Source organism: Prionailurus bengalensis, chromosome B4, assembly GCF_016509475.1.
Source record: "Prionailurus bengalensis isolate Pbe53 chromosome B4, Fcat_Pben_1.1_paternal_pri, whole genome shotgun sequence".
In the NCBI taxonomy this organism is placed as follows: domain Eukaryota; kingdom Metazoa; phylum Chordata; class Mammalia; order Carnivora; family Felidae; genus Prionailurus; species Prionailurus bengalensis.
In genome coordinates, this window is record NC_057358.1 from 117,073,092 (window position 1) to 117,093,223 (window position 20,132).

General features: G+C 43.2%; 1 protein-coding gene across 1 annotated transcript; it reads left to right on the plus strand.

Annotated features, from left to right (window-relative positions):
- The first annotated feature begins 65 nt into the window (after nucleotides 1–65).
- AMDHD1 (amidohydrolase domain containing 1) lies at nucleotides 66–18,184 on the plus strand. The gene is made up of 9 exons (XM_043562180.1): nucleotides 66–299; nucleotides 1,533–1,639; nucleotides 3,271–3,335; nucleotides 5,563–5,840; nucleotides 8,082–8,307; nucleotides 10,680–10,804; nucleotides 14,868–14,961; nucleotides 15,540–15,700; nucleotides 16,563–18,184. The coding sequence occupies exons 1-9, from the start codon at nucleotides 163–165 to the stop codon at nucleotides 16,648–16,650; spliced, it is 1,281 nt and encodes a 426-aa protein (XP_043418115.1). The 5' UTR covers nucleotides 66–162; the 3' UTR covers nucleotides 16,651–18,184.
- Nucleotides 18,185–20,132: the final 1,948 nt, after the last annotated feature.

Sequence of the window (20,132 nt, forward strand, 5' to 3'; positions counted from 1 at the left end):
CGCGCGTTCCCCGCGGATTGGGAAGGCGGTGGCTTCGAGCGCCCGCCCCGGCTCCACCCTCCCTGCCCCGGGCGCGGCCCGCCCACCCGCACCCTCCTCCGCCGGCTAGCCTGCCGCCGCTCGAGCTCCGCGGCCACCCGGAGACCCGCGGCGCGTGGCGACATGGCGGGCGGCCACCGCCTCCTGCTGGAGAACGCGCAGCAAGTGGTGATGGTGTGCGCCCGCGGCGAGCGCTTCCTGGCGCGGGACGCGCTGCACAGCCTGGCCGTGCTGGAGGGCGCCAGCCTGGTGGTGGGCACGTAAGTGGCCGCGCGCTGGGGGGACCGGCTTGGCCCCCTTTCCCTAACTTGTGCGCTCTGGAGGCAACCGGGGAAAAAAAAGCTTTCCGGCATTCAGAGAGCCATTGCAGGCCTGTCTTTTAGGCACCTGTTGCTACCTACCTTGTGTGACAGCTTCCGGTTGCCGTTTGGTGAAAAAACGCTCTCAAGCTGAACCCCACGCCCTCCCTGCCCCCTATCTCCAGATCTTTGGAATCTGCATCTCTGCGGTGGAGTTCTGGGACTTTAAGTTTTTACAAAACACTCTCCAGCCCAACCCCCTTTGTACACTAAAGCTTGAGCACCACGGAAGACGTTCAGATAGTGGTGGTTTGGGGTGATAGGAAGTTAAGATTCAGCTACCAAAAAAAAGAGGACATTTTCAGTTTTCACTAAGCTTCTGTGCTTCCTGCAATGACGTGAGTAAAAGAACAGCCAAAGTTTGGGAGGGTGAGCCTGCAGTGGGAATGGAGTTTGGATGCCTGTTTGAATTGGAGAGCGCCCCGGCATCGCTATTGCGCAAGATGGGCTCGGCCCTTATCTGAGGCTGCTTAGGGTTGTGTAAGAGTCCAGCTTTTAGGGACTGTGTGTTTTATTTTTTAATTAACAAAGTGATAAAAAAACCCCCAAAACATTCCCAGTGTTATTGCTAAAAATTAGTTAAAAGCATAACAGAACCGCACAGAGGTAGGAATCCAGAGCTAATTGATGGCCGTACTCTATAGAAGCCAGAGGCCCTAGTATCTTGCTCTCCTGTGCACAACCCTCTTTCTCACTCACTTCATCACCCAAGATGGCTGCTACGCCTCTCCTTATGGTGTCCATCTTCCAGACAGTAGGAAATAGGATGAGAAAAAAAATCGTTTTGGTTACAATTTAGTCACATGGGCCACACCCAGCTGATGAGAAACCCATAAATGTAGTCTTCATTCTGGGTGGTCATGTGTTCAGCTAAAATTTAGGAATCTAGCACTGTGGGGGAAAGGGAACACTGATCTTAGCAAACAACTGGCAATATCTGTACACATGATTTGGCTTTTTGCCTTGCGTGTGGCTAGAGTCTTTTTTTTTTTTTTCAAAGACACAGATGCAAGTAGGAAATACAATGAATGTTGACTGATACCAAAAGACATGGGCAACATATTTTAAATCATTAGTCAGCTTTTCCACAGTATTTCCCCAAACTTTAGTAATTATTTCTTGATTTTTATTCAGGGATGGGTTTATAAAAGCCATTGGTCGGGCTGATGCTATCCAAACACTGTTTTCTGAAGAAACGTTTGAAGAAAGAATTGACTGTTCTGGGAAATGCATCTTGCCAGGTATTAACCCCTTTTTCAGTAAAGCCCTGCATCCGGTTTTAGTAACATAAAGAAGAGTAGCAGCTTGTTTTAAATAGGGTCTCAAAATAATACTAAAATATAATAGCTACTGTGCATTGAATTTCTACTATTGAATGTCTAAGCTGCTTTACAAACATGTTTTCATCTTGAGTCCTTATGACTGCCCTGTAAAGTATCATTATCTATATGTTACACATTAGAAAGCTCCAGTTTAGGGATGAAATATCTTACCCAAGATTGCTGGACAGGTAAAGGGCAAGCTGGGAATCAAACTTATTCATTCACTTCACTTCTTCCCACTCACATGCTAGAGAGAAACCAGCTGTGGTGTGTTTAGGTTCAAAGGCTGTTGGAAGAACTTTACTAGTCTATTTCATATGGGAGGCAGATAGGGCAAACTGCTGTTTCTAATACCAGAATATACTCTAAATTTACAGACAGTGTGAAACAACACATCTCTAGGCAGAAAAGTGTGTGTGTGTGGGGGGGGATCCTTAGAGATTTCACTGAAGTTTAAATCTTTAATGATTGACAACAAAATCAGTTTGTTAACCATCATCTCCTACATAATGTTCTATGGCTTCATGAAATCATCTGAAGCAAGTTTCACAAATTTTGAGTTCTATATAAAACATAGAGGCTAAAATTTGCATTTTAAAAATGTATACTATGTATATCTGATAGAACTTCTACCTTCTGGCTCTTGGGAGTCAGGAACTAAAGTCAGAGTGAAACCTTATGAAAACAAGCAGAAAATAGTAGAAAGCAATCTGAATAGAGATTCTTGATTTTAGTCCAATCAGAACTATTTATTAATGAGACTTTTAATCCACAAGGTATTTAAAATATTCTGGAAAGACACATTTTACTGAGTTAGACCTGGGTCAGCAAACAATCCAAATGATTGCTTTATAGTTTCTCTTCAGTTAAGCTACATTTCTTTTTTTTTTTTAATTTTTTTTATGTTTATTCATTTTTGAAAGACAGAGAGAGACAGAGAACAAGCAGGGTTGGGGCGGAGAGAGGGGGACACAGAATCTGAAGCAGGCTCCAGGCTCTGAGCCGTCAGCACAGAGCCTGAGGCAGGGCTCGAACTCACAGACCATGAGATCATGACCTGAGCCGAAGTCGGACGCTCAACTGACTGAGCCACCCAAGTGCCCCTACATTTCTTTTTTTGAAGAAAGATTCATATTTCTGATTTCAGATTTTTCCTTCTCAAAGTTGGGAGGGATTGTATTCTGTTTTCACACCCACGTTATTCCTTGGTGATACAGTCCTTGGTTTTGCTGAACTAATAGCTATGACATCCTGTTTTAAAACAGGATGCTTAGTGAGCATGGGCTTAGTGGGCAGAAGAAGCTGTATTTCTTTATTGGATATACTCGTCATGCTGAGTCACCCTCCTCCATTAGAGGCTTCTAGACCGGCCATGCAGAGAGGCTTCCTTCCTCTTGGTGGAGGAAACCATACAAATTCTTCTTCCTCCATCATCCTCCAAGATGGCTGACCATCACCTGCTTTCCCAAGAGTGGTTCGAGATAGTCTGCCTACTATCTAAGGGCTTTCTATTTCTCAGATTTAAAAATGATTTGATTTATTGGTTACAGGTTTGGTGGATGCACACACACATCCAGTCTGGGCTGGTGAAAGAGTTCACGAGTTTGCAATGAAGGTAACTGCAATAAATGATGATAAATCAAAATAAGGCACAATACAGACACGTCTTTTTCTAAAGAGTGGATAGGCTATCAAGCTTTACAACAACATATGTCTACATTTCTTTTTAATGGATATTTTTTACTGACCTGGACTATGAAAATAAATTACAACAAAACTGACTTACAACTGTCCAAATCTTTATACTATGCATAGGGCCAGCAATCTTCAGGTATGATAGTTCTCAAAAAATTTTAGCTGTAGAATCCGTATGTATGTATGTATGTATGTATGTATGTATGTATGTGTGTATGTATGTATGTTTTTTGTTTGTTTGTTTTAGACTCCTCCTTTTAAAACAGAGCTGGGCTGCCTTTTTCTACTAGTTTCTCCTCTCTTTCCCTTCCCCCATTTCACCTCTCCACCCCTACTAGCCTTTGGAGGGGCTCCAGGAAACAGTTTGAAATTCACCATTCATTGGTTCCAACTTGGAAAAATATATTGCTAATCATAAAAAATAAAATAAGTCTTGTATTTTTTTTTCCCTGAAAAATGAGACTTATTAAGAAATATAAGGTGTAGTCTGTGTCACAACTCATTAATTAGCCATGGTCAGCCCTCAAATCCCTGGTTGGAGCCATTTTCACATTGTTTCTTTCTAATAGATTTTATTTTTTAGAGAAGTTTTAGGTTCATGGCAAAATTGAGTGGGAGGTACAAAGATTTCCCATATACATCCTGACCCCATACATGCACAGCCTGCCCCATTATCAACATCCCCCACCAGAGGGGTACCTTTGTTACAATTGATGAGCCTACACTGACGCATCATTATTATGCAGAGTCCATAGTTACTAGTGTTCTCTCATGGCGCTGCATGTTCTATGAGTTTGGACAAATGTGTAATGACACGTAACCACCCTTATAGTATCATACAGAGGGGTTTCACTGCCCTAAAGTTTCTCTGTGCTCTGCCTATTCATCCCTTTCCCCGCCAACCCCTGAGAGCCAATAGTCACTGATCTTTTTACTGTTTCCTTAGTGTTGCCTTTTCCAGAATATCATATAGTTGGAATCATACAGTATGTAGCCTTTTCAGACTGGCTTCTTTCACTTAACAGTATGCATTTAAGGTTCTTCCATCTCTTTTCTTCACATTGGTTTTTAAGTGTACATCCTAACAGCTAAGAAATTTCTTCAGATATTGTGTACCTTCTTCAACACATAAGAGCTGTTTTTGTTTTGTTTCAGTTTTGCTTTTGAGAGAGAGAGAGAGACAGACAGACAGACAGACAGAACCAGCAGGGAAGGAGCAGAGAGAGAGGGGGACAGAGGATCCAAAGCAGGCTCTGGGCTGACAGCAGTGAGCCTGATGCAGGGATTGAACTCACAAACCGTGAGATCATGACCTGAACCGAAGTTGGACGCCTAACCGACTGAGCCACCCAGGCGCCCCACACACTAGAGCTGTTTTTAAGACTTCTTTATTAAATCACAGAATTTCAGAGCCAAAAAAACAATCCTAGAGATTTGCAATCCAAACATCTCATTACATAGATGGGGAACGTGAGGCCCAGAAAAGGGATGGCTGTTGAGTGAGTTCACCAGCTCGCCATGGCAGAACCCAGACGAAAAACTCTGACAGGGGGATCCCAGGTTGGCATACTTTGTTTGCACCACACTTCTTGCTGCCTAGAGTAACTGGAGCCCCGTGGGATCCCAGGAAGAGCTTCTCTGCTTGAGTCACAGAGGTCAGGCCCCAAACTCTAGTGGCCAGATACTGAGAGGTGGAACCCCCCCTGGGTCTCTTTAGTAGATGTTTGGAATAGCTGCAGTGGGGTTCCCAAATTGTCTAAGCTTTGTTTTCTCATCCATAGGTGCTACGGATAGACAGAGTCTTAGCTGGCACACATTGGGGCCAACTGGGTTATTAAAATACTGAAATACTCGTGGGCTGGTTGGTAAATTGTTGCTGCTGCCTGAGATTGGAAGTGCTCCCCACCACATCTCCCATTTCTGCCACCCCAGTCCTTCCTGAGGTACCCATGTTCCTTCGGCCCCCCCATCACCCTGGCAGAGTAGGGGCTTCCACGGCTATGTGTCCCAGCATCCTTTCCCATCTGCTGGTGTCCCTGACATGTCAGTTGTTAAATCATTTTGAATATCACCCCTGGAGGTAGGCTCTGTGGACCTGCCTGCAACCTCGTGCCTGTGCCCGGCCTAAGGGTGTGCCCTGTGTTCAGTTGGCAGGAGCCACGTACATGGAAATTCACCAGGCGGGAGGAGGCATCAACTTCACTGTGGAGCACACGCGCCAAGCCTCGGAGGAGGAGTTATTCTGCTCCTTTCAGCAGCGGTTGCAGTGCATGATGAGGGCGGGGACCACACTGGTGGAGTGCAAGAGCGGATACGGCCTCAACCTGGAGACGGAGCTCAAGATGCTGCGTGTGATTGAGCGCGCTCGGCGCCAGGGGCCCATCGGCATCTCGGCCACTTACTGCGGGGCTCACTCAGTGCCAAAGTAACCTCAACCTGGGGCACCCAGCTTTGATTTGGGGCATTGACAACAGAGAAGGAAGGGGGCAGGTGGTGCCTAAGTGGGGATACATTCTCCTGGGAGTGGAGGTGAATCCACGCTTTAGTTCTTGCAGAAGAGTCCGGTAGAAGCCATTAGAGAGGTGTTCTGATTCTAATAGACATCTCATGCTGGTGGGTTTAGGAAGGCGATCCCCACCGGACCTATCAGTTTGCTAGTCCCTTAATGATGAAGGAGGAAGAGATGTTCAAAACTCTTTCGGTTAACAAAAAGCAATGCCCCCCCCCCCATAGATCCTTTAAAATGACAGATGCTACTTTAAATAGTTGCCCGTGACAGCATAATCACACATTAGAGATTCAGAGAAACACTCTGTAGGAGATAGATCACATCTGTAAGGCAAGAAGACTCAGAATGGTTTTTAATTTTGTTCATCTGTTTACTTGTTTAGCACCAAACATGTTTGTTTTCTTGTTGTAAGTGTTTTTCTAGCTTTCCCTTTATCCACAAAGTTTCTCCTATATGGCTTTACTGTAGAGAATTATGTCCCTTTCTGCCTTTGTACTTTATCTGTCCTGAAATTTCTAGACCCAAAAGCCCGCAGTTCTAGAACTAAAAGGTCCAAAGAAATCCAGAACTTAACAATTAACAGGGCAAAGTCTTAGTGCAGTTTTGAGTTTTGATAATGTAAATACATAAGTGCCACAAGCTTACTGAAATTCTTTGAAAGTTTAATAATTTATATATTTTTACATTTATTCACTTTTGTGTATTTGAAAAATAAGTTCAATGTGAATTTTTGGTTTATCATGTTTAATCAGAGAAAATTTAAAAATTAACATTAAATTTATTATTTAAAATTCACAGAGCTAATTAAGTTGAAACATAAATACTTAATATTTCCAATGATGTTTTTGTATGTGTATAGCATTTCTACTTCTGAGATTATTATTAAAGCTTAAAACTGCACTAAGACTTTTGGGACATCTGTCTACAGAAAATGGATTTTTTATTTTTCCCCAAATGGAACATAAGGTGGATGAAAGGCAGTGTAACATGGTAGAGAAGTCTCAGGCTTTGGAGCCATACCAGACCTGGGTTTGAATCCAGCTTGGCTACTTTCCCACTGGGTGATTTTGAGGGCATCACTTAGCTCTTTTGAACATTGGTAAAGCAGTGAGAGAACACACTCTCTATATGATTGTCTTGAGAATTGGAAACAGTATATGTAAGTGCCTGTCTCCTCATGGTCCACCTCTGTCTTCCTACCAAAACGGTTTTTGTGGAAAAGAGACTTTTATGTTCCAAATATAGAGCTAAATTTTTTTTAAATGTTTTTTATTCACTTTTGAGAGACAGAGAGTGAGCAGGGGAGGGGCAGAGAGAGAGGGAGACACAGAATCTGAATCAGGCTCCAGGCTCTGAGCTGTCAGCACAGAGCCCGATAAGGGGCTTGAACCCACAGACTGTGAGATGATGACCTGAGCCAAAGTCGGACACTTAACCAACTAAGCCACCCAGGTGCCCCATATAGTGCTAAAGTTTTACAGAATGTTCTCTATCTGCTAATGAGTCTCTGAGGGCTACATCTTGATCCCCAAAGATACATACAGCCTGAGCCTCAGAGTATGCCAAATGACGGCTAAATTGCATGTCCAAAGTTGTGTAGCCAGCAAATAGTAGAGCCCTGTGTCCGTCTGACTTCAGAAGCCCAGCCCTGTCTAATACATAACTATTTCAGAATCTTAGAATTTCAGGGCCTCTCATGATCCTCTTTCCTCATGGTTCCAAATGGTGAGATAGGAAGCCTTAGGCTGATGCTTCTAGAAATAGCGTGGAAGAAGAAAATGGCAGAGTGATTGCTAGGGCCCAGGTAGGGGGCCCTGCAGTTGGTTGTCAGAGAAGCATCCAGGATGCTCTCTAAGTGTCTTTGAAAAGAGTGTTTAGTTTCTCAGGCAGGGAGCCTTGCTGGCATTCTCAAAGGCAACATGGCTGAACCAGAATGGATGAGCCATTTGAGTCTCTGTGTCCAGGGTCTGTGTGTACAGAAATCTTGTCAATATCCCTGCTATAGCCCAATTGTTAAGACTCCTGAGTTATTGCTTTAATTATTTCTCTATCTTAGGGTCATTTGCCTACAGTTTGTCAGGTTCTTCAAGTGCCAGAAAAGCCTTTCTTCAATTAAAAAAATTGTTTTTCCCATGTAACCTCATTTTCTTCCCTCAGAGGAAAGACTGCTACAGAAGCTGCTGATGAAATCATCAATAACCACCTCCCAAAGCTGAAGGAGCTTGGCAGCCGTGGGGAAATACACGTGGACAATATAGATGTGTTCTGTGAGAAAGGCGTCTTTGATCTCAATTCCACCAGAAGGATTCTTCAAAGTGGAAAAGATCTAGGATTACAGATTAACTTTCATGGGGATGAACTCCATCCTATGAAGGCTGCTGAGGTGTGGTTGACCTTTGGCTTTTCCTTTGTCAAGACTCGTGCGGTGGAAAACTTCCTTAGTTTGTTCAGAGTTAGGAATAGCCTTTCGAAAAGATAGAGAATGGGAGAACTCGTTTGAACAATGCGAGGGCTGGTCGGGTTGAGACTTGGAATCGCTGACCTCTATTAGAAATTTACTTTTTTGCTGGCCATTTACTTTTATTATCACCTGCTGGTGGTATTAGTAGGAAGAGAAGTACCTTTGTGATCTTGTTTATCAAATTCAGACATAGCTTGGTTGGAACACAAAGCTACACTGGCAGAGTCTACTAAGTTCACATGTGGCTTCCAGGGGTTTTCTGTGGCAGCCTCCAGGTGAATGTTGGTGGAGTGCCCCATTAGTAGTCACTGGATGATTTTCTGATCTGCATGTCTTGCTCAGATTCATTTATTCATGCTTTTCACAAATACTTGAGTGTGTGCCAGGCACTGTCCTAGACATTGAGAATTCAGCAGTGAATAAAACAGACAAAATTCCCTCAGTTGTGAATCTAGATGTCACTCCTCTAAACCCTGGAGCAAAATAAATAACTGCCTTTGGGGCAAAAATACAGATGTGGATACTCCACATGTGTCTCAATGATAGCACATGTAATGTGATCCCTTGATATCACTTCCAAATCTTGTCCCGTGTTTCCAGCCCAGTGGATGACCCCATTTACCTATGTATTGCCTAAGCCAAAAACTTGGACATCACTTGGTCTCCTCCCCACCTTACCTGTCACATTTCAACCAATCTGCGAGAGCTCCCAGTTTATTTCCTGAACATCTCTCGGTTTACTTCTCTTCACCCTACTGCCTAGTTCAAACCACCATCAGCTCTCAGCTCCTGCAACAGCTTTTCTCCTTGCATCCACACTTCCTGCACTTCAATTCATTCCTTTAATCCATTCCCTACAGTGCATCGTATTTTCCTCTCTGTTGCTGAAAACCCCTGCAAGGCTCACCAGTGCTGGCAGGATGAATCCCAAACTCAGCACATGTAGACTTACCAGATCCAGCTCTCGCTCACCTCCCATAATCCTCTTTCTCTGCCCTCTTTACCATGAGCCAACCACAGTAAATAGTTTTAGTATACCTAATACCCCATGCCTCTGGATATGCTTTCTCTAATCTGAGTGTCCCTTCTCTGGCTCACTCTAACTCCCCTCCATGTTTCATCTTAGCTACCACTTCTCTGGGATCCTTCCCAGAGCTCTCCAAGAATGGGTTATAGTCCCTCCCTATGCTTGTCCCACTGTGTTCAAATTGCCTCTGTGATCCCTACTGGACCGTAAACACGCTGAGGACTGTACCCACACTTTCACAGCCCTATCCCTGGGGGTTAGCACAATACCTGGCATACAGATGGCCTTTAGAGAGTAAATATTTGTTGAATGTTGAATGAATGTGAACTAGGTGGTCAACAAGATACTCTTGGTCATAGAGAGTGACTGGCCAGTTAAATCAATAGAGGTCAGTATCCAGGATGAACAAATCAAGTTTGGAAAAGTGAAGGTGATTCCAAGGTTGGAAAGAAACTCCCCCGGGGGAGCAAATTCTGTCTATGGAACATTGGACTCTCCAGAAGCCCAAACCAAAAGGCTATTAGACCTGAGCTCCTACTGATGTGGGGCCGGCTCTTTCCTGCCCTGGTGTGGGCATCACTGCCTCCCTGGGCCATGGTGTAATGTCAAAAATTAGTCTACTTTCCTTGCCTTGGAGTGCTTACCATATCACCTTTCAGACTGGGGCAGTGTGTATGTGTGTGTGTGTGTGGGGGGGGGGTATGTCAGCCCAAGAAGAAACCCACTTAAATGCCATGTTCTCATTATTACTATAAGATTACCTCCTCTTGGTATTCCTCTGACAATCAAGCCCAGACTTTTCACCTGGAGAGACATCAAGCTCAAGTAGATATTCTCGAATTATACATACAATTCCATTTTTAAAGTTTGTTTTCTTAATTGATCTCTTTTCACTGAGTCAATGCAATCCAATATACCTTTATGGTGTTTTTATGATGCTAGAAGAATCAGATTTTATTACCAATGTCTCTCAATGTTCTATTCTGATCCATAAGATTCATGAAGTTTTCTTTTTTAGCAAATGCCTGAAGTATATCAGTAAGCCCTTATATTTAAGAATAGTTTTTAAAGTAGCACACTAGCTCATTTTCAAGTGAATGTCCTTGACAAAGCCTTAACCCATTTGGGGGCTTCTGTTTTCAAGAGGCAGTTGCCAAGAAATTTTCATAATAGAGTGCTGTTTATTTTTGCAGGGAAAACAATGTTCTGGCACTTTGTTGATTATTGTTGTTGGTGAAACCTTTCTCTCTCTGCCCATTCTGCTTAGCTGGGAGCTGAGCTGGGAGCTCAGGCGATCAGTCACCTGGAAGAAGTGAGCGATGAAGGCATCGCTGCCATGGCAACGGCCAGGAGCTCCGCTGTCCTCCTGCCCACCACCGCCTACATGCTGAGGTGAGCTGCCCGTGCAAGCTGTGAGGATGCAGACCGAGATGCCTAAATAGTATTTCATTGTCCTTCCAAATTCCTGAAAAATGCAGATCAGGAAAACTGAGCCCATGGGAGATGCCAATTCTGGAGTCATGTACAGAGATGCATTATTCTGAGGAAAGAGCTTGGACCCAAATGGCGTTTGAGTGGTGGGATTATTGGGAAGAGTGGAGCTTTCTCATTCTTTTTTTCCCTCCTTTTTGGGATTTTCCAATTAAAAATCATGCATCACTTTTATCATTAGAAAACAATGTAATGGACTTTCTACTTAAAAAAAACATGCATAAGATGTTAGAGATATTTAGCAATATTCAGAATCTGAAGGAGCTGTTTTCTAAGAGGATGCAAGTAGGTACCACAATCTTCACAAATCCCGGAGGTGGGAGGAAAGAAGAGATGTCTAAGTATTTTTTGTGAAATCTTCCCAGGAATTTTGCTGTTTGCCCTCTATGGACTGAATGCACCTAGCCCATAGTTGATCTTCATAACTGCCGTTTCGGACATTGGACCATGTCTGGAGGCAGTTTGGGTTGTCATGACTAGGGGGCGCTGCTGGCATCTAGTGAGTAGAGGCCAGGGATGCACCTAAACATCCCCACAGTGCACGGAGCAGCCTCCCACCACAGAAAGTTGTCCTGCCCAAGAATTATCCAGCCACAATATGAACTGTGCCGGGATTGGGACACTCGGCCTTAGCGATTGAAAAGCCAGGCTTTGAGTAACCTTTATAAGAGAGAAGAAAGGAATATTGCAGTGCTTTTCTCAAATACAGTATGATTTATACACATATGTATAATATTATACATTTCTCTTATTATTACTATTCTCTTAATGTAAAGAGTAGACATAATGTAGATTACGACCAAGAAATATCAATCAGTAACCGTCCTTGGTATCTTGGCATTTACAGCAAGTCTCGGCAATCATCAACCGAAGTCATCAATCAATACTTACTCTGGTTAATTTTCCATCAACCAAGGAACACTTTTAACTCACTTTGAATCTCTTAAGATGGAGCGAAACTCTGACACTTGAAGTATGAAGGGCAGCTCAGCAATAAATGTCAGAACTTTGTCCTGCTGCCAGAGGGGGCTGCCATCTGTGGTCACCGCAAGATGGGTTGGTCACGCAGTTTGGACAACAGGAAGAATCACAGACAAGGCCACACTTTTCTCTCTGGCTTCTCTGTTCTGGAATTTTTCTGATCTCTCCAACAGGAGCAATTTGCAGGGCTCCCTGTCATGCCCTGAATTCTCCCTCCTTTTTTTTCCTCTCTATATGCTTATTTATTTTGAGAGAGAGAGAGAGAGAGAGCACAAGTGGGGGAGGAGGGTGGAGAGAGAGGGGGATGCCATAATTCTCTCTCTTTTTTTCTCTCCAAATGTTTGTTTATTTTTGAGAGAGAGGGAGGGGGTGGGGAGAGGATGTGCACAAGCAGGATAGGGGCAGAGAGAGATGGGGACAGAGGATCTGAAGTGGGCTCTGTGCTGACAGCAGAGAGCTTGATGTGAGGCTTGAACTCATAAGCCATGAGATCACGAACTGAACCGAGGTCAGACGCTCAACCAACTGAGCCACCCCGGTGCCCCTGCCCTGAATTCTCTTGACTCTCATTTCCAGAGTAACAGTTGCCTTACGCTACTCAAGGACTTGCTGTAATCATTATTTTATGCATCTTTGTGTGTACTGTTTAAATTTATTCCGGATACATTCACCTTAGTTTTTCTGGCACTCCCTTGAGACTTCTACAGCCTCACTTTTTCTTTTTCTTTTTTCTTTTTTTACCTCCTGAAGTATTTCTGGAAGGGGAGGGGAGGCCATCAGAATGAACCGTGGAGAAATTTTAAGCTCTACCTTTCCTCACCCTTATCTCTGCTTCACCCACCTCCTCTCATATATTATCCTAGTTGAGGAACATTATCTCAGGTCATCCTGCAAATTGTCAGTCATAGACTGTGAATGTTTCAAGGACCTCAGTCTTGGCCTGTAAAACCTGTAGACTCTCAGCACAACCGATTTTATCTGTCTTCCTCCCCCCGACACTGTGAGCCTGAGTAAACACTAGCGTAGAGTCTGATAGCTCAAGACTGCATCCCTAGGATGACCCATGCCCCTTATAGTGCTGCCTGAGAAAGCCCAACCTGACAGGGGAATTAAGTGTTTGTTCCAACAAAACCAGGCGACAGGCAGCTGGACCCCTGGACTTCCTCTTAGAGCAGTAATTTTACAAGGCTTGCAATTGTAAATTCTTTCTCTGCTCCTTTTTTTTGTTTTAATTAAAAAAATTTTTTTTAAATCTTTATTTTTGAGAGAGAGAGAGAGGGAGACAGAGCAGCAGGGAGGAACAGAGAGAGAGGGAGACACAGAAACCAAAGCAGGCTCCAGGCTCCGAGCTGTCAGTACAGAGCCCGATGTGGGGCTCAAACTCACCAACCGTGAGATCATGACTTGAGCCGAAGTCGGACGCTCAACTGACTGAGCCATGCAGGTGCCTGCTCCTTTGAGATATAAATCTTCCACCACCCAAGCAGGATTGTCTCCTCAAGGACCTTAGAGCCCTCTTTTCAAAAGGCAAACATTCAAGAAGACAACTCTGTCCCTAGTTCCCAGCCTGGTGGGTACACTGCACCAGCTTACGCCCCTCCCTCTTTTTGTAAAGGTAGTGAAGTTTGTTTCTCCTCCAGAGAACAAACCAGTGCCAGTGAACAAACGCAGATCATACTGGCCCATCTCTTGTGCTTTTAGAAAATTTTCACTTCCCTGGCTCTACTCAACTCCCTCTGCCCCTTTTTCCTCCTGATCTCCTCGTTCTTTCTTAAAACACCCAGTTAGCACTGCACAGATCAAAACAGTCCAGTCTACATGGGACTCCTTTCCCTTCTGCAATCGTTACTGCTGAATACAGTTTGTCTTCAGCATTTTAACTAGTGTTTGGCTCGGTTTATCTCTGACATAACTTTTGAGTCATGTCCTAAAGAATAAATAATATTGTGCCAAGGAGGTCAGGGAGACATGTACCCTAGGAAGAAGCACAAATATTTTACATATTAGATTCTTGGGCCTTCAGTATTTTTTTTTTATTTAAAAAAAATTTTTTTTTCAACGTTTTTATTTATTTTGGGGACAGAGAGAGACAGAGTATGAACGTGGGAGGGGCAGAGAAAGAGGGAGACACAGAATCGGAAACAGGCTCCAGGCTCTGAGCCATCAGCCCAGAGCTGACGCTGGGCTCGAACTCACAGAGGGCGAGATCGTGACCTGGCAAAAGTCGGACGCTCAACCGACTGCGCCACCCAGGCGCCCCGGGCCTTCAGGATTTTAAAGGGCCACAAAAAATGTTCGAGACCCTTCCCCCCACCCCCTGCACAAGGAGGGAGAGAAATATGAATAAAAAATTGCGAAATTGAAGTTAATAGAAATAACATTTTTTAAAAACTTCATTGTTTATATTTGGGAGTCAAAAAAAAGTTTGTCACATTTGAAAAAATTTAAGTTGTATTTTTCTTCCTTAGCAGGAATCCCTGGATGTATATAAAGATTGCCAAAATAGGGGCACCTGGGTGGCTCAGTTTAAGTGCCGCCTCTTGATCTCAGCTCAGGTCACGATCTCAGGGGTTCGTGAATTCGATCCCCATATAGCGGCTCTGTGCTAACAGCGTGGAGGCTGATTGGGATTCTCTCTCTTTGCCCCTCCCCTGCTTGCATGCATGTGTGCTCCCTCTCTCTCTCTTTCTCTCTCTCTCTCTCTAAGTGAATAAATAAACATTTAAAAAATTGCCAAAATGAACACTCCCAAATTAAAGAAGTTAATCATAGCCAAGTCATTTCAAAAGCAGAATGATAAAAGTCAGAAGTCCTAGGCTTCCACATCACCATTAATCACTTAACCTTGAGTTTCTGTTTCTTCTTCCAGAACACAAAGGGGTTGGATATCTTAAGTCTGCTTCCATTCTGAACATCTAGTCTGCAGAAGCTCCACTTCCAGAGACTGACATCTTTTTTTTTTTTTTTTTCCCCCTTGTCTTAGACTGAAGCAACCTCGGGCTAGGAAGATGTTAGATGAAGGGGTAATCGTTGCTCTGGGCAGTGATTTCAACCCTAACGCATATTGCCTTTCAATGGTAATTATTTTTAATGTGCCTTTCTGAGCAGAGAATCAGTCTTCCACCAAGTGTATAAATAATTTAAAACTAGTTCACTAACTGCTAAAATGTTCCAAAGATCTAAAAAATATTTTCCTGTGAAACAAGAAAAAAAGTGTAGACGACAGAATCATTGGATATTTCTGCCCCACATGAATGCCTCCAGGCATAGAGAGGGGAGAGAAAGTTCTACCTGCATAATTTTTTGATTCCGCCTTGGGCGTTGTGGTTTGACAATAGCTTATTCCTGTCTTGGAGGTTAGCACAAGCTCAAAGAAGTTTTAGTGAGTGAGTGTGGAGGGGAGCTTAGTGGTCTTGAAAAGTTGTGAATAATACTCCATACGTGGCAGAGGTGGGGGTGGGAAATCTGTATTAATAAAGGGATCTTCTCCAAAGCATAAGAATCTTTACATGTGAATTATAACTCTTCTCATACTAGTTTAGCCAGTTCCTCCTATATATTTAATTTCCATTATTGGTTGTGCTGCGTTGAGAAATGTCCAGGTAGAAGTTGCCATTTTGTTACTTTCCTCTAACACTGTTCTTTCTTGCCTTAGCCAATGGTCATGCATCTGGCCTGTGTGAACATGAGAATGTCCATGCCTGAGGCCTTGGCGGCTGCCACTATCAATGCAGCTTATGCGCTGGGAAAATCTCACACACATGGATCTCTGGAAGTTGGTAAGCAGGGAGATCTCATTATCATCAATTCATCCAGGTGAGTGCTCTCCCTACTGAACTAGTTTCTTTTATGCCCGTTGTAATATATAGACTGGGATTAAATGCCTTTTCTGCTAATTATTAGCATCAGGCTCTGTGTAGGCTCGGATGCCCCCCAATCTCCTTTATCATCATTCCTTTCTAACCAGAAAGTCTGCCTACAGATCCTAAACCGCACAGAGGAGACCAGATTGTCCAGTGTTTTCATCTGTCTTACATCTTTCATAGATCTTCAGGTTTTTGTTCTGTTGACCTGGACTTGGGACTTGTGCCCCCCAGCACAAGTTTTTCTGCTGGAGTTCTGACCAATGCTTGTGCTGGGCACGCATGTCCCAACTCTGGCTCGTCACCCTGGTTCTGATTCATTACCTCTCTGGCGTCTTCTCGCTCCTACCAGATCCCCAAAGGCTTAAGTTTTCCTGCCCCTGGTTACTCACCCACAGCCTGCTGCTAATTGAGCCCCCAGTGTGACAACTGAGTCTTACTTTTCTGTCTGAAAGTTGTTAATCCTATGGCTCCTTGACCCTAGCCAGCCTATTGCAGTCCTTGGACTTCGTGTTTGACAGAAGAACAAGGCTCTGTAATTCTACTCCTCACTCTCTCTATTGAAAATGATACTGATGTTACTTTTTGTACATCACTTAATAGGATCAAGTATGTTAAGATCGAATACTTAAATAACATCATTAAACCGTATTTAAGTCGTAGACCAGTTATCATGTAATCTATTTTTTTAAAAGCCCAAATATCAATGACAAAGTATGAAGAAATTTTGAGAGAATGTATTTTTAAATTAGCATTTATTGACAAAGGGATAATTTTGGCTTGTATACATTAAAGTACGTTTGATTTCTTTCTAGATGGGAGCATTTGATTTACCAGTTTGGAGGCCATCACGAATTAATTGAATATGTTATAGCTAAAGGAAAAGTCATCTACAAAAAATGAAAGATCTGAAAGGAAAGAGAAGACTCTTGGACTGGATAAGTCAATGCAGTTGTAGTAAAAGTTAAAATACCATAGTAATTTACCAGGGTGATGTCAGATATATTTCAGTGCTTTGTTAATCCACTTGAAAAAACCAAGAGATAAATTTATTTTCTTTTAACATGTGTACCTGGACATATAAATAGGTAAATCAATTGGATCATAATCTTATAACATTAAATCATCTCCCAGAGATTTGTTACAAATATTTTGAAGATTAATATGATGGAGTATCACCAAAATGCCTTTGTGGGGAAAGCAGATTGGCAATTAGGTAGACATGGCTTGGAAATCCCATTTTATTTCTGCTTTTCAAGTTTCAGTTTTTAAACTACATTTAGTGAAAATTAGGGGATGGTGAGAAATCCAAGTGATATGCCCCAAACTAAGCACGTGTAGCCTTCTATAATAGGCTAGTCCTGGGGCGCCTGGGTGGCTCAGTCGGTTGAGCATCCGACTTCGGCTCAGGTCATGATCTCGCAGTCCGTGAGTTCGATCCCTGCGTCGGGCTCTGTGCTGACCGCTCAGAGCCTGGAGCCTGTTTCAGATTCTGTGTCTCCCTCTCTCTCTGACCCTCCCCCGTTCATGCTCTGTCTCTCTCTGTCTCAAAAAAAAAATAAACGTTAAAAAAAATTAAAAAAAAAATAGGCTAGTCCTTTCCCTACATAGTTTGTCTTTACAGATGTTCTTTGAATGAATTAGTGTCTCCTATGGGAGGGTGTCCCTGTATTTCTAATTTCTTCTCAATTCTAACAATAGAGCTGCACAACAGATTTCAAGGCTTGTCATTTTATACATGGGTACAGGGGCCTTCCTCAAAAGGATGCATTTTGACCAAATCCATTAATGTGATTTTTAAAAGTCATTTTTAAGTTTTTCATTGTTCACATTACAAATGTGTAACAAAATTTTTGTAGCTCTCCATAAATTTTGTAGTCACTATTATTGTTGTTTCCAGCCCTGGAAGTAGATCAGTGGTATTATCTATTGCAGCTATTTGGGAGATGAACAAATTACATAATTACACATAAAGAAATAGTGGATGACTATATAAATCGGTGTTTCTAAAGCCCTATGAGTTTACTTGAAATATTTTAATTTTTTAATTTATTTTAATTTTTTTTTTTATTTTAGAGAGAGTGCACCAGTGCGCATGAACTGGAGTGGGGCGGGGGGGGGGGGGGTGGAGGAGGAGAGAGAGAATCTCAAGCAGGCTGAGATTCAAGCACCCCTCGAGCACGGGCTCAGTGTGGAGTCTGACACAGGCTCCATCCCACAACCCTGAGATCATGGCTTGAGTTGAAATCAAGAGCCAAATGCTCAACCGACTGAGCCACCCAGGTGCCCCAACTTGAAATCTTTTTAAATGTTTGATCATCCTTATAATCACAACTGCATTATTAAACTTTGCCCTATTTATGAATAAATGATTTGAGAAGTAAATGTTAACCAAATTATCACCCATTTCAGGTTAATAAAGCCTGAATCGATGAGGCTTTACTGTATTCCATATATATTGAACCAAAATACCCCTTGTTTGGAGGTTATGGGTAACATTGTACATTACTGTCACTACCTGATAGCATGGGGTCTTTGGAGCATTGTCCTTCATATGCTTGGTGAAGGAGTTTGAGGAGGTGCGGGAGATGGATGGTTGCTGTGGGTGATGCCTCCCCAATGACCAAGCACTTGCTCAGCAGTCGGAGTTTGGGATGCAGGCCATAGATATAAAGGCCAAAACTAAAGACTAGGTGTGTTTAGCACAGAAGTATATCTTTACGCCTATGGAATAAGAAGGAGAAGTGCACCCTATTTTCCCTCTAGGAGGCATTCACTTTAAACAAATAGCATTAATGTCTTTTTAAAATGAAAGAGAAGAGGATACCTACCCAGAACCGCCTTAGTCCTCCCAGGCCAGTGTCCTGTAAGCCCTAGCAACTTGGGATCCTGCTAGAAATGAGAACTTTGGCTTCCCTCCAGACCTGCTGAATCAGGATCTGTGTCTTAACCAGCCCCCAGGTTATTTGTACGGTAATTAAGTTCTGAAAAGTACTGCAGTCTAGACCCCTAGCGACACTGGCTTTCACACTGTGCCTCAAAACACAGTTTGCTTTTGCTGTTCCAGGCCTTGCATCACTGTTCCCCCTGCCTGGACTGCTTTCCCTCACTTCTCTATGTGGTAAATCTAGTCCCTCCACACCCCCACCATGCACCCATCCTCCATGATAGATTTAATAGCATTGTGGTTTTAACTGTCTTTCCCCTTAGAATGTTAAGTTAACAGAGGGCAGGGACCTCATCGTGCCCCAGGATCTAGTATGGTGACTGGTTCATAGCAGGTGATCAAGAAATGAATTAATGAACGGCTACACAAACATACTGATAGTCACAGTGAAAGTGACTTATTAAAACATACTAAGTAGACCACTCCAGGAAGGCAGTGATAAGGAAAATGTTCTGTGAATTGGAAAGAACATATGAATTCCTTAAGTTAATGCCAAAGAATGATACTCATGGAGGAGTAAATTGTAAAAGTAAACCCAAAGAAACAGTTCCATGGTTGGGTGGGGAGCTGGGCTGCCATGTTTACCTTTGGGGGTTGGAAGGATGTTGATGAGAAAGAAAGGCTCCAAGACGGAACATTATGAAGTGTTCAGAAGATAGGTGACGAGCTCTCATAGAGCAGAGGGCTCGTGGGGAGCTAGGGCTGGCTCAGATTTCACAGGGCTTTGAATGTCACCTTCACTAGGAGGAACCTCATTCTTAAAGTCAGGAAAAGCCCCTGAGAATCTTTGAACAAGTTAGGACCAGGACAAGAATATTATAGAAAAAATTAATCTGGTTTTAGTGTACATAGTAGGCACTCAAACATTTGTTGTATGCGTGGACTCTGGCAAGACACCTTGAACAAGTCCTTTTGGTGGATAGAGTAGGAGGTATCGGGGCTAGAAGTGGAAAGCTCTTGCAGTGGCACAGTAAGATGTCAAGATGCCTGCTCTGTGCTCCACACTGGGCTAGACCAATGTTTCTTTTCTCAGCCTTTTAAAACTATCAGGCCACCCCCCAAAATTAGATTTCTCCCTAAGGAGTAAGATTTCATCAGGGCTGAGCTTGGAAGACCATAAACCATCACAATATATAAGTTCTTTTGCATCTCAAGAACCAATTTTTGCCTCATCGTGCACAATTTCACCCCCACTGAATTGAGGGTGCACACACCAAATGCTGTGGGAGACAGGAGACAACATGGTATGCTGGAGGGAACACACATCTGGGACTTAACATCTGGGCTTTGATTTCTTCTTGAACTCTTCATCTGTAGAGGTTGGATTCCCTCCATCTCTGAAATTCTGATTCTAGACTGGGCCCTGCCTTCAGGGAATTTACAACCCAATTAGGGCAGTAAGACTGACATTAAAGAGTAGAATCAAAGCCAAAGGGTA

Coding starts and splice junctions, on each gene's coding strand:
- AMDHD1 (XM_043562180.1), top strand. CDS start 163: ATGGCGGGCGGCCACCGCCTCCTGCTGGAGAACGCGCAGCAAGTGGTG. Junction 1,640..3,270: donor TGGGAAATGCATCTTGCCAG/GTATTAACCCCT, acceptor TATTGGTTACAG/GTTTGGTGGATGCACACACA. Junction 15,701..16,562: donor ATTATCATCAATTCATCCAG/GTGAGTGCTCTC, acceptor ATTTCTTTCTAG/ATGGGAGCATTTGATTTACC.